General features: G+C 34.8%; 1 protein-coding gene across 1 annotated transcript in view; it reads right to left on the bottom strand.

Annotated features, from left to right (window-relative positions):
• Positions 1–15,000, bottom strand: part of CFAP47 (cilia and flagella associated protein 47) — a 545,441-nt gene that overhangs the window by 101,462 nt on the left and 428,979 nt on the right. Inside the window, exon 57 of the mRNA XM_045994745.1 lies at positions 9,871–9,969. Coding sequence (XP_045850701.1) covers positions 9,871–9,969 — 99 coding nt within the window. The remainder of the gene's footprint in view (positions 1–9,870; positions 9,970–15,000) is intronic.

Here is a 15,000-nt window from a genome sequence, read left to right as displayed (position 1 = left end):
CTGTGGTGTAAGCCTTCCAATTTCATTCTTCCTCATTTTTTTTTTGAAATTCTAAATCTTTTGTCCTTTCACATATATTCTACAATCAGTTTATCAATATCTGCAGAAATAGTCTCATGAGAAATAAACTGGAAATGCACTGGATCTATATATCAAATTGGAGAGCATTGACATTTTAACTGTATTTGGTTTTCAGTCAATGAGCATGACACATCTCTATTTATTTAGGTCTATTGGATTTCTTCCATCAGTGTTTTCTACTATTTGTATAAAGATACTGTACATATTTTGTTAGATATTTACCTATGAACTGCAGGGGTTTTTGTTGTTATTATAAATGACATTTTTTAATGTCACACTCAAATTGTCTATTACCAATATACAGAAATGCAATTGGGTTTTATATACTGACTTGAAGAAGTGTTTAATCCTACATTGTAAAGAGTATTAGGGGGGTATAGAATTATAGATTGACAGTGCTTTTTTTCTTGCATCATTACAGATGTCACTCTATTACCACCCAGCTTCCATGGATTATGAAGAGAAGTCTTTATTCTTCTGTGTGTAATGTGTCTTTTAAAAAAATCTGGCTACTTGCAGTGTTTGGGTGGCTTGTTCGCTGAGCCTCTGACTTTTGATCTCAGCTCATATCTTGATCTCAGGGGTGTGAGTTTGAGCCCCTACTTAAAAAATATATATACATATATATATGTTTTTAATTTATTTTGACAGAGAGAGATCACAAGTAGGCAGAGAGGAAGGTAGAGAGAGAGGGGAAGCAGGCTTCCTGCTGAGCAGAGAGCCTGATGCAGGGCTCGATCCCAGGATCCTGGGACCATGATCTGAGCTGAAGGCAGAGGCTTTAACCCACTGAGCCACCCAGGCACTCCAATAAATAAATAAAATTTAAAAATAATAAAAAGATTTTTAAAATCTGGCTACCTTCAACAGTTTCTTTTTGTTGCTTGCTTTCTGCAGTTTAAATATCATTTGCCTAGGTTTTCTAAAAAAAAACAAAAACAAAACAACAACCTCAGTTATTATTTTTGCAAATATTTCTTCTTTTCATCTCTGGTGTTCTATCTTTCTGCCTTCTGGAACTGCCATTACAAATATGTGAGACTGCTTGATACTGTTCTATAACTCTTCAATCCTCTCTGTTTTTATGCCTTATTTTCTTTTTAATCTTTATAGCTGTACAATTTCTACCAACCTAATTTAAAGATCATAGATTTTTTTCCCTCGGCTATGTCAAATCTATTGATAAGTCCATCAAAGACATTATTTATACTTTTTATGTGTTTTCATTTTGAGCATTTGATTCTTTTTTTAATAACTTCCATCCCATTGCTTAAGTTAATCCAATCTGTTACTTTGTCCAGCTTTTCCATTCAAAGCTTAAACAGAGTAATCTGTATGCCCTTTCAGATAGTTTGAGCATCTGTGCCGTGTCCCACTTTGGTCCTAATAATTGATTTTTCTCTTGAGAAAGTGTTATTTTCCCTTTGTTGTTTGTATGTCTCATAATTTTTTAGTTGGAAGTGGTATAATTTTGTTTAGTGCTGGGGCTAGTTTGCCACAGGGCTTTTCTTAATGTCTGTTCTACTCTTAGCTGTAGGTCTTCCCCTTGTAGTGTACCTCATATAGGGTCACTCTCTTGCAACTTGGAATAAGACAGTATTATGCTAAGTGAAATAAGTTAGAGAAAGACAAATACCATACGATTTCACTTGCATGTAGAATTTAAGAAATAAAACAAATGAACAAAGCAAGAAAGAGACAAACAAAAAAAAAATCAGGCTCTTAATGACAGATAACAGACTGACAGTTACCAGAGGAGAGGTGGGTAGGGGGATAGGTGAAATAGGTAAGGAGGATTAAGAGTACACATATCGGGGCACGTGGGTGGCTCGGTGGGTTAAGCATCTGCCTTCAGCTCAGGTCATGATCCCAGGCTCCTAGGATCAAGTACCGCATTTCTCCCTCTGCCTCTCTCTCTCTGTCGCTCATGAATAAATAAATAAAAATAAAATCTTTATTTAAAAAAAAGAGTACACTTATCATGAGTACTGAGTAATGAATAGAGTTTTGAATCACTGTATTATACACATGAAACTAATATAATACTGTATGTTAATTATATTGGAATTAAATTTTTTTAAATCTTAATTTTTGAAGATACTAGCTAGTTACAGACTAGTTAATTAATGAAACAACCTAGAAAATGACCATAAATCAATTGTAGAGTGTATGTATAAAGATATTATCTTATTAACATATCCATCAATTAATATATTAAAAATACTGAAGGTACTAAACAATATATTATGCATCACTATATTATATAATCATAATATATTTTCATATAAATCAAGTTATAAATTATTGATTATATTAATTATAATAATCAACAATATATTATTTATATGATAATTACATTAATGATGTTTGTATTCAGTGGAAGAGCTGGTTTATTTCACAAATGATACAATCACAACTTGCTATCTGGCTAAAGGGAAAACGAATGGAAAATTTTGCATACAAAATACAAAGATGAATCTAGATGAACTAAATATGTAAATATTTTTTAAAACTTTAAAAGTCTTGAAAAAAGTTTAGTAGTTTATTTTCACATTGTTTGAAGAAGAAAATCTTTCTAAACAAGACAGGTGACCCAGAGGATACAAAGACAGGACGATTTTACCATAAATTGCAAAAAAAAATTATGGGAAAAATTCTATAATTTGAAGATAACAAATAATAGATTGGAAGAAATATATCTCAAGGAGATATCAAAAATGTTTTTCAATGGATAATATCAAAAAGTCTTACAAATTAATAGCAGAGGTAAAAACAACCTAGTACCACTTAAAATGAGCAAAAGTTATGCAAATATAATTGACAAAAAGCCAAATGCAAAGAGCAAATTAGATCTGCAAGTTCTGCTTCCTGGAACCCAAAGAACTTGTATTGGCCAACGAAATGGTTTCATGTTGACAAGAGAGGCATTAATTCTCAAAGAAGAAAGAGCGATGTTACTTCGTTTACCTGTCTGCCTATGTATCTATGCTTAAATAAAGCTAAAATAGAATGCTGAAAAATTTTAAAGTTACATGAAAATGACATTAACTAAAATTATATCTGGTTAGTTTTATTTATCTGTAGAAAATTATGTGAGAGGGGCGCCTGGGTGGCTCAGTGGATTAAGCCGCTGCCTTCGGCTCAGGTCATGATCTCAGGGTCCTGGGATCGAGCCCCGCATCAGGCTCTCTGCTCCACAGGGAGCCTGCTTCCTCCTCTCTCTCTGCCTGCTTGTGATCTCTCTCTCCGTCAAATAAATAAATAAAATCTTTAAAAAAAAAAAAAAAAAAGAAAATTATGTGAGAAAATAAAGGCCTGATCTTTTAAGGAAAAAAAAAATTAAGTGGAGCAGAGCAACATGGTTAAATGTATCTTCCCTATGTGCTTTTCTGCCAGGAATATTTACGTAACCAGAAGTAGGATTTCCTAATACTGTGATTACTGCAATGACAACAATCAAAACTGAGACTCTAAATCTTTTCTTTAAGTTAAAGATAAAATTTAATTAGCCCTTACAGAGATTAATTAACATTGTATGAAATGTTTTGAATAGTGTGCTAATCATTTTACCACTGTATTGGGGAATACCAAGAGTACAAAAGTGATATAACAGTCATTACATAATAATATTTAATTATATTAATCTTTCTCATGAAAATGATTAAAGATTTTCTATTCTTGAGCAAATAAGACTGTTACTGTTTTAAGTAAAGCCTTTATGTTTTCTAAGAAGCAATAGGAGAAAAGAAATAGTTAGCTGTTGCATTTAAAATCAGTAATAAAGTATTAAGTATAAATAAACATAAAAGTTGCTTATCTTATGTGACAAATTACATATTTACCATTACTCTAATATCACAAAAATGAGATATATTGTTAATACTCTTGCTATTTTTAAAAGGTGATCTAAAATGGTTTTGAGCATGACTTGTCCATTAGACAAATGCAAAAATATGAAAAATACATAAAAAAATAAAATTTAAACATTTCTGAAGACACAAAGTTGGTGAACAATGAAAATACACAAAATGGACATTGATACAAAGATTCAGAATCACAGAAATGTCATTCTTTCCTACATGTATAAAGTTAAAATTTTAAATGGAGAAATTTAAAATAATTTCAATATTCTATCAGGTTTTCTCTGGAGGCAAAATTTATGATAAAGGTCATAAGGTTACATAAACAAGGAAGAATTGCCAGTATAACTCTGAAAGGGAAAAATTATGTGAGAAAGCTATCCTCAACATATATTAAAGCACATTACAAAGCCTCTTTGATTAAAACAGCATAGTTTTGACTCTCAAAGGAAGATCAGTGGAATAGTAGTGATAACCCAGAAAGAAACCAAGTACACATGGCAGCATAGTCTATGATAATCTGGCATATCAAATCAGTACAGACAACATGGGCTTTTAAATAAAATTTGAAGAAATAGATGGAGGGGAAAACCATATTCTTATATTTAAAAAAACTCAATCACTCAATATTTCTAAGATGCTAGTCACTCTCAAATTGATGCATAATTTCAATATAATTTGAATACAAATCGTAGCAGAGGCATGAGTGTGTGTCTGTTTATCTATGTAACTGTGTATGTTTGGAAGTTAACTAGATGATTCTAAAATTCTTATAAAAGTACAAAGGATTTAGAATAACCAAGAAAATATTGAAGAGCACGGAAAATTGTAAGGATTTATATTACTTCATATCAAGACTTGCCACAGAGCTACAGCAGTTAAGACAGTGTGGTATTAATGCAAAGATGAATGAGTAGACAACCAGAACCGAAGAGAAAGTCCAGAAACAGACCACATACATACTGTCACTGGATTTGAGAGAAAAGTGTTACAGTGATACAATGAAGGAAACGATAGTTTTTTCTATAAATGGTGCTAGGGCAATTTGCTATACATAATGAATAAAATGAACCTTGATCCTACCTCACCATATTTAAAGTTATTGAGATATGTACTAGGAAAAGTAAACAATAATGCTTCTAGTAAAAAAGAGAAACATATCTTCATCACTTTACGCCCAAGCTACCAAGACTATGGCCAGTATACAGTAGGTAGATAGCAGCTCTCTGGGAGGAGTGCCTTCAGCCATAGAGTCACCTGACCAAAGCCAAACTCCTTTCCTGGGGCAGATGCATTTAATGATAGATTGATGTAGGCAGTGGGCTGGTGGCTGGGTGCGGGGGTGGGGGGGGTGGGGGGGGTGGAGGTATAAAATCGTGGTTTTCTCATTCCAAATTGGGGCAACTCTGAAGAGCTACCCTAGTTTCAATGTCTGCCATGGTGTAAGCCAACACCTAAATACTTCAATATTTGTGAAGTGTATGAAACAGTTCCTTGCACAGAGAACACTGCTATTGCTCATGGCAAGTGACACTCTTTTCCATTCAAATACTATTAAGTAAATTATCATATACGTGACATGCCAAAATTTGTGAAGGAGTATATGAATAACAGAAATACAATTTTTTTTAAAAGATTTTATTTATTTGACAGAGAGAGCACAAGTAGGGGAAGCAGCAGGCAGAGGGAGAGGGAGAAGCGGGCTCAGAGCTAAGCAGAGAGCCCAATGCAGGACTCGATCCCAAGACACTGGAATCATGACCTGAGTCGAAGGCAGACATTAACTGACTGAGCCACCCAAGTGCCCCGGTGGTATTTTTTAATGAAAATGTTGAATAAAAGTAGAACACACAAAGGATTAGGGATATCAAAAGGAAGAACAAAGATGGGTAATTTTAAAAATATAGATATAAATATAGAAATAGATATCTACCATTCTGTAAGAAATTCTTTTCTAGAAAAACTAGTATTCTAGAAAACTAGTATTTAACTAAGATAACAAGACTGTCATTAATGAGTAATTGATAAAAATTAAAAGCATTTGTTTAGCAATTTTTTCACCTAGAAAACAAATGGAATTCAGAAGGAAAAAAACCCTATAATTTCTTTCTTTATTCATTTTTCAGAAATATATTCCTGGCATGTATCATCAGTATGCTAGTCTTGTTTCTTATAAAACTGAAGAAACCAGGAATCCATCTTTGTGTTTACCTACCTTACCCATACAAATAATACTAATAACCAATACTTGTAATTTCGTGTCTAGAAATTTCTTCACATACACAACTGCTTGTTCTTCAAAAAAATATACCAGTCGGTAAAACCAATTTTCATTTTTTATGATGTCCAGATTAGGATCTAGAGCACAGAGAAACTAGCTTAAGCTAAAACAACTTTCTAGGTTACAGTTAAAACTAGAACACAGCAGATTCTCAGACGAGTCTAATGCCAGTCCCTGTAACTTGAATCTCTTCCTAGGGTCCAAGGAATTAGCAATGTATTCTCTAGAGCTACAGTATGATATAAAATAAAAGTAACCTCTCCCCTACAACTTGGCCCTGTTTTTTAAAATGTCACAATCAGAGGACCCAGAAAAATGTTACAGCTAAGATTTTTTTCTCAAGGGTTTAATCTTGATTTTGCTTCAGTGACATTTGATTACTTCCTGGTGAAGGAGAAAAAGAACGCTTCAAGTGTTATAAATGTATCAGCTTTGTAGCAGGATGTCTTTCACGATCACAATTCACCTCTACTCTTATCTCATTCTTGGTTACTCTACCTAATTAGATGTGTAGACAAGAATGAGCTTCAAAGTGAAAGCCTGGCAGGTTAACATTCTTCACTGACAGGAAGATCCCTTTTCCCCCCTCCCTCCTGTCTAGTTCCTGTCACCAATTTTGAGAGAAAGATAACAAAAAGGACACTGAACTTATTAAAAACAAAATGAAATATTGAGCTATCTATACCATGGCATGGAACTCATTCTAAGCAAGAAAAATTCTAGGGGGAAAAAAAAAAGTTTCTGTAGAGGAATAAAATGGATGTGAATGTCCTTTTCCAATGTGAAAAAAGCAGTGTTAATATCTTCATATATATCAATGCAATTTTATTATAAGATTTTATAAATACAAAGGAACTTAAGTTTCAGAAAGAAGTTAATATGAGAATGTTTGGAGAAACTACTTTTATCTATGTCCTTTTGTCACATATAGACCAAAATGTTGCTGAAGTCAGGTTGAGACTGGGATGTTGCATAGAGGAGTTTAGCATGAAATGAAGCAGCAGCATTCACACTGAGAAACATAGAAACATACACCAGTCTTAGCAGTTGTCAGTTGGTCTCCCTTTAATGCTGAGCCCTTCCCTGAATTGAATCGAATGCAATGTCACAGGATATAGCAAACTGGAGGGCAGGAGTTTAGAACCTCTTTGCTAACTCAGTTTATCTGAAAGCAATATTTACAAAAGTATGTTTCTTAGCCAGATATACATTCCAAAAGCATGTTATTTCCTCTATATGGAAATACAGACAGCATTAGAAAAAAAAAGTCTGAGGAAATCCTGCCATAAAGGAAATTTTGTTTAGGCTGGTATTTCCCAGTTATTTAAAGCACAGAACTTAGTTTTTCTTTTTTTCCCCCTCATATCATACTTATTTCTATCTCTTGAAATTAGTATTTCACTCTACACACGTAGGTAAATGCTGGTCAAGAATAAGATAATCTGGGGCACCTGGCTGGCTCAGACGTCAAGTGTCTGCCTTCAGCTCAGGTCATGATCCCAGGGTCCTGGGATCAAGCCCCTAGTCGGGTTCCTTGCTTGGCGGGAGGCCTGCTTCTCCCTCTCCCACTCCCCTTGCTTGTGTTCCCTCTCTCCCTGTGTCTCTCTCTGTCAAATAAATGAAAGAAATCTTAAAAAAAAAAAAAAGAATAAGATAATCTTTATAGTTCTTTATAGCTACAGGATGATTATTATTATCAAATGAAAAGATGGGAAACTTGCTAATTAAATGAGGGGAATCAAATTAGATTATAATTACATAGCAAAAAAGCAAACCTAGGTGAACTGAAGAAGTAAATGAAAAAGCTGCCTATTTACACGTAACTCCTTCCGCATTACAAAGAAGAAGAAAAAGAAAAATGCAGGTATATTTTTTATGGATTTCACAATGTGGAAAGACTGAAAATGCAGAACCAATGGAAAAAAATTTTGAAAAAGAAAATGTCTCATATAGTAAGTAAATGTCTCAATGGGTAAGTAAAATTAAAATATAAGCAGACATGTAAATAAATAATACAAATATAATAAGGTCGTTATTTGGCATTCAGATGGTTTCCAACTTTTTGCTATTATAAACAGTGCAGTGTATTGATTCTTCAAAGGATCTCAGCAGAGGGGCACCTGGGTGGCTCAGACAGTTAAGTGCTGAACTCTTGGGTTTTGGCTCAGGTTGTCATCTCAGGGTCATGAGATAGAGCCCCATGTTGGGCTCGGTTCTCAGCGTGGAGTCCTCTTAAGACTGTCTCTCCCGCTCCCTCTGCCCACCACCCCGTAAAATAAAAAAATAAATCTTTAAAAAAATGATCTCAGCAAAATCGCAACTACTGTACTGGGTCTAAAGGGTGATAGTTTCTAAGTTTCTTTACATACATTACACAAAGTGCTTTTCAGAAGGTATGTTGTGATTTATATTCCCCAAAGCGGTACTTGTTCAAATTTCATCATGGTTTTGAGGAATACAAAGTAAAGATAAAAAACGAAAAAGAAAACTTACGTGGCTATCATTTAGATCAACATCTATTTGAATATTAGTGACTGTGAACGTATTTTTAATCAATCTTTGACCATCTGCACTTACTCTTCTGTGAACTGCTGCTTACACTCTTTTTAATGTTTTGAAGAACTGAAAACTAAGACTTTGAAGTCATACACAAGGAGGTTTAGCTTTGCCATAAAGCAACTGTCAAGATTTTATGTAAGTTAATTTTTCTGAATTGTAATCTCCTTGATTCAGTAAGAGTAATAATAACACCTGCACTATGGAGTTGTAGCAAATGAAATAAAATAATGAGATTTAGGATGCTGATATAGAGAGCATAATAAATAGAAAAAAGTCATGAATCCATTTGTATTGGGATGCTAGTAGTGGTTGCCAATTCCAGTTAGTATTTTTGTATTATGTTAAGATAATTCATATTTTATCATATTTTCCCATAACCATTATGATTAATTTAATGTAAAAATATTATTTTAAACATATTAATATTTTTAAGCAACTTCATTATTTCTTAGGCCTTAGATTTCCTCCTGTTCATCAATATGCAGGTGGGATGATTAATACACAGTACAAATAGATGTACACCCTCTAATAAATTTTCAGGGAATCATTAGCTTTGTAAAGATACAATTATTTTTCATGCTTATCAATAGCTTTAGTATATTATTTTTTAGAATATTTATTTTTAATTTTCCAAAATCATCCATGACTAACACACTTAAATATTTTCTTTTAAGATTTTATTTTTAAGTAATCTCTGCACCCAATGTGGGGCTCAAACTCACAAATGGACACTCTACTGACTGAGCCAGCCAGGCACCCCTCACACACTGAAGTATTAGTGGGTGAAATGACTTTCGAACATTCAAAATCTCAAAGAGAAAATATCTTACAAGTTGCACTTATGTTCTATGGAATGAAAAACAGTGACTATATATATATATATATATATATATATATATATATATATAAAATGAATATATATAAAGATTACACTACCCATGTTTTTCTATCAACTTACTAAAATTTGTGTTCAAGTATTTAGTTGTGTAATTATTATTAAACATGTATTTAGACAACAGACATATAATTTCATCATCTCTGAAATATAAAAGCATACAGAATGACAGAATATAAAGCTGAAATCCATACCTTGTGTGTGACTCAGACCGGTAAACTTGAAGGCAGAAGTCTCATGAAAGAAGCTATCCCAGTAATTGTCAATGATGAGATGCCTCGGTTTTTCCTTACCTAATAAAAATATAAGAGATATTATTTCTCAATGTCACATTCAAGAGGAAAAATAGTAGTGGAGATTGAGAGAGAATCAAAACTCTCTTCTAACAGGAAATTTCTCAGATGATTATTTTTCTTTTTTTTTTTTTTTAATTTTATTTTATTTATTTATTTATTTGACAGAGAGAGAGATCACAAGTAGGCAGAGAGGCAGGCAGAGAGAGAGGAGGAAGCAGGCTCCCTGCGGAGCAGAGAGCCCGATGCGGGGCTCGATCCCAGGACCCTGAGATCATGACCTGAGCCGAAGGCAGTGGCTTAATCCACTGAGCCACCCAGGCGCCCCGCAGATGATTATTTTTCAAAGTACATATTAAGATGAGATTTAAATGCCATTTTTGAAGAATATATCCAACATTATAAAGGTTTTCTCTATAATATTAAAAATATTATAAAATCAACTCATACATTCTTAGAACTTAATGTGAACTACTCAAATAACATGTATTCCTGAGAGCCTGTTTGAGCCCACTGTCTAAAAATGGATGCTAGGGGCGCCTGGGTGGCTCAGTGGATTAAGCCGCTGCCTTCGGCTCAGGTCATGATCTCAGGGTCCTGGGATCGAGCCCCACATCGGGCTCTCTGCTCTGCAGGGAGCCTGCTTCCTCCTCTCTCTCTGTCTGCCTCTCTGCCTACTTGTAATCTCTCTCTCTGTCAAATAAATAAATAAAATCTTTAAAAAAAAATAAAAAATAAAAAAAAAATAAAAATGGATCCTAGTAGTTAATATTTACATATGTTTAAATGTATATGCACTGACAATAATTTAAACCAATAAATACAAAATCAGTTACCCAAAATGTACTGGCTACATAACATGTACTTGCTTTTAATGCTACTATGTATAAAAGACAAAAATATCTGTCAGCAAAGACATTTATAATTTTAAGTACATTGAACTAAATATCAGCTGACACTGTCTTTGGAAATGAATGGGAGTGCATGTTATAAACCTTATGAAAGGGATTTTTATAACATATGGTAAAATTTAATATATATTTACTATTTTGCCTATGAATACTGCTTGTAGAAATACACCTTAAATATACACCTCAAACATGAAACAATATACATGTAAGGGCATTATTTGTATAGCAATATGCATTGGGGCATTATTTATGTAGAAAATTATTAGAAATAGGGGCGCCTGGGTGGCTCAGTGGATTAAGCCTCTGCCTTCAGCTCAGGTCATGATCTCAGGGTCCTGGGATCAAGTCCCGCGTCAGGCTATCTGCTCAGCGGGAAGCCTGCTTCCTCCTCTCTCTCTGCCTGCCTCTCTGCCTACTTGTGATCTCTCTCTCTGTCAAATAAATAAATAAAATATTGTAAAAAAAAGAAAATTATTAGAAATAATGAAAAGGTCCATGTATTGGTGACTAGTTGTATATAAACAGTAATGTAGCAAAAACTGAGGTATTAACAAGTCATAAAAATCGATGGGAAAGGGGTCCATTAACTATTTTAACTGGGATTCCAGACATATACACATTGTTAGGTGAAATTAACAAGGTGCAAAAGAAATGACATAGTATTGACTTTGCATGAGATAGAGGGTGACATGGGACTAGTACGTATATATGCACTTAGTTATATATGCTCATTTTTGCAAAACCAAACACAGTATGGACAAATCAGAATCAAATGAAGATAAAAATGGTTACCTACACAATTGGTTGAGAATGTGGTAGATGGTATAGGAATAGGAATGAAATTTCTTTCAGTAGAACTTTTTATATAGCTTTGAGTTGTGAACAATACATGTTTCACAAATTCAAAAATACAGCAGAACTTAAGAAGTCTCAAAAAGCAACCCTGAAAACTGAATTTAAGTAAAAAAAATCATGAATCCATCTTTGTATGAATTAACAACAAAACTACACAGAATAAAGGATTAATCAAAGAATATTTCAGGGGCGCCTGGATGGCTCAGTGGATTAAAGCCTCTGCCTTGGGTCAGGTCATGATCCCAGGGTCCTGGGATCGAGCCCAGCATCAGGCTCTCTGCTCAGCGGGGAGCCTGCTTCCTTCTCTCTCTCTCCACCTGTCTCTCTGCCTACTTGTGATCTCTGTCTGTCAAAGAAATAAATAAAGTCTTAAAAAAAAAAAAGAATATTTTAGCCATATTTCTCTGACTACTATACTGTAGTACAATATATTTTTGGTGGAAAAAGTAATTATAAAGAGAGCTTTAACTCTATTTAGTAAGTTTCCATTCCTTTTTCTTTTTTTCCCTTTTCTTTTTTTGTAGTAGTAAGAATATAGTAATTTTGACAACACTAGACAAAGTATTGACTATGATAGAGCAAATGAACTACACTGTTGTGCTGAGAACCAGGTTTCTCATGTGGGAGAAGGGAGAGAGAGTGAGGTAAATTGAGGAAGAACCCTATGGTGCAGGACTGAAAGAAAGGTATCAGTATGAAACAACATTTTTTTTTTTTTTTAAAGTAGGCTCCATGCCCAGTGTGGAGCTCAAACACAGGACTTGAACTTGACCCTGAGATCCAGAGTCAGACACTTAATGAACTGAGCCACCCAGGCACCATGAAACAACAATTTTTAATAATTCTATGTGCTCTGTCTTCTGAAAGGGACATCCCAGCAATAGTGAACACCCCTACTGCCCATTTCTTAGATACTAAATACCTTGTCCGTATAATGCAAACCTTAGAAAAGTGTCTAATTCTAGCTTTAAAATTAAGTGTTGAAACTGGAACATCTTGTTCCAGAAATAACAAAATGTTCAAAAACTGAAAGAAACAATTTAAAGGACCTAGGGATTAACTTGTAAAGGATCCTACTGGCCAAATTGGGAGGTATCCAAAAGAATAATAACTAAAAATAGGGCTCCTGGGTGCTCAGTGCGTTAAGTCTCTGCCTTCAGCTCAGGTCATGGTCTCAGGGTCCTGGAATCAAGTCCCGCATCGGGCTCTGCTCGGCAGGGAGCCTGCTTCCCCCTTTCTCTCTGCCTGCCTCTCTGCCTACTTGTAATCTCTCTTCAAATAAATAAAATGTCATTTAAAAAAGAATAATAACTACTAATAATAATTAAAAAAAAAAAACAAAACCTAAGAAGACAAAGTATATCCACTCCTCCTAGGCTCTCCATCTTACAACTAAAACTTGTCAGACGTGACATAACAGACAAGCCTGGGGGAGACTTTGAGTGCATGGGAAGAAAAAGGTAACTTGAGGAACAAAATGGTGGTGAATTCCTGGTTTCTCTTTTTTCTTTTCTTTTCTTTTTGTTTTAAAGGAGGCTCTATGCTGGGCATAGAGCCCTATGCAGGGCTTGGGTTCATGACCCTGAGATAAAGACCTGAGCTGAGATCAAGAGTCGGATGTTTAACCCAATGAGCCATCCAAGTGCCTCAAGTTCCTGGTTTCTATATTGCCTGGTACATACGCCGGACAAGACAAGACATTGCAGAACCCTTGAACTCAGATCAGCTAAGAGGGATAGACCAAAAAAAAAAAAAAAAAAAAAAAAAAAAACCAACCAACCAAACAAACAAAAAACCACAAAGAGGAGGGAAGCTGATCTTCTAGCTCCTGCTCTTAGGCACAAGCAGCACTCTGATTCTCTTGTTGGGTGGCAGACTGAGAGAAAGGGTAGAGTTTATCTAAACGAATGAATGAATGGATGGATGGATGAATAAAAATGGTTCGACCATATTCCGTCCACAAGAAACTTCTTCAAATTTAGGGACATTGATAGTTTGAAAGAAAAAAGATGAAAAAAGATGTATCATGCAAATGTTAATTAAAAGAAATAGGAATGCTGAGTGAAATAAGTCAAGCAGAGAGAGTCAAGTATCATATGGTCTCACTTATTTGTGGATCATAACAAAGAACATGGAGGACATGAGGAGATGGAGAAGAGAAGGGAGCTGTGGGAAATTGGAAGGGGAGGTGAACATGAGAGACTATGGACTCTGAAAAACAACCTGAGGGTTTTGAAGGGGCGGGGGGTCGGAGGTTGGGGGAACCAGGTGGTGGGTAATAGGGAGGGCACGTATTGCATGGAGCACTGGGTGTGGTGCAAAAACAACGCATACTGTTACACTGAAAAGAAATAAAAAAAAATCAGAAAAAAAAGAAATAGAAATGGTTATATTAATATCATATAAAGTAAATTTCAGAGAAAATTAAATTACTAGAGACAAAGAGAGGTATTATATAATATAAAATACTGATACATAAGGGAGACATATAATCCTAACATGTCTATAACAGATAACAGAGCCTTAGCTTACATAAAGCAAAAATCGATAGAGCTGAAAAAAGAAATAAACAAACGCACCATTATAGCTGGGTGCTTTAACATCCCTCTCTCAGCAACTGAGAGAACCACTAGTCAGAAAATCAGCAAGGATACAGAGGACTCAAATAACAAAATTAACTGACAGAATTTAAATGACATATGTAGAACATTCCACAAAACAACAGCAGAATACATATTTGTTTCAAGCTCCTATGGGACATTCACTAAGACAGACCATATCCTAAGTCATAAAACAAACCTCAACAAATTGAAAATAAGCTAAATCATACAGATTATGTTCTTTTGACTGGAGGAAATCAATAATGGAAAGAAAAAGGGAGGGGGAAAAAAGAGGGTCTTACACTGCCCTTTTCTAGTCCGCCCTGGCACCACTCTTTGAATGTCTTCTTAAAACCAATAAAAATGTGTTGTAATTCAAAAACTTAGTAAACAAGTTCTTTTAATAAACATATAATGTATTTTTATCCCCAGGGGTACAGGTCTGTGAATCGCCAGGTTTATACACTTCACAGCACTCACGATAGCACTTACCCTCCCCAATGTCCATAGCCCCCTCCCCCTCTCCCAATCCCACCTCCCCCCAGCAACCCCCAGTTTGTTTTGTGAGATTAAGAGTCATTTATGGTTTGTCTCCCTCCCAATCCCATCATGTTTCATTTATTCTTCTCCTATCCCCCTACCCCCCCATGTTGCTTCTCCATGTC

The sequence above is a fragment of the Meles meles genome, chromosome X (genome assembly GCF_922984935.1).
Source record: "Meles meles chromosome X, mMelMel3.1 paternal haplotype, whole genome shotgun sequence".
Taxonomy (NCBI): Eukaryota; Metazoa; Chordata; class Mammalia; order Carnivora; family Mustelidae; genus Meles; species Meles meles.
This window is presented reverse-complemented; position numbering and strand designations above follow the sequence as displayed.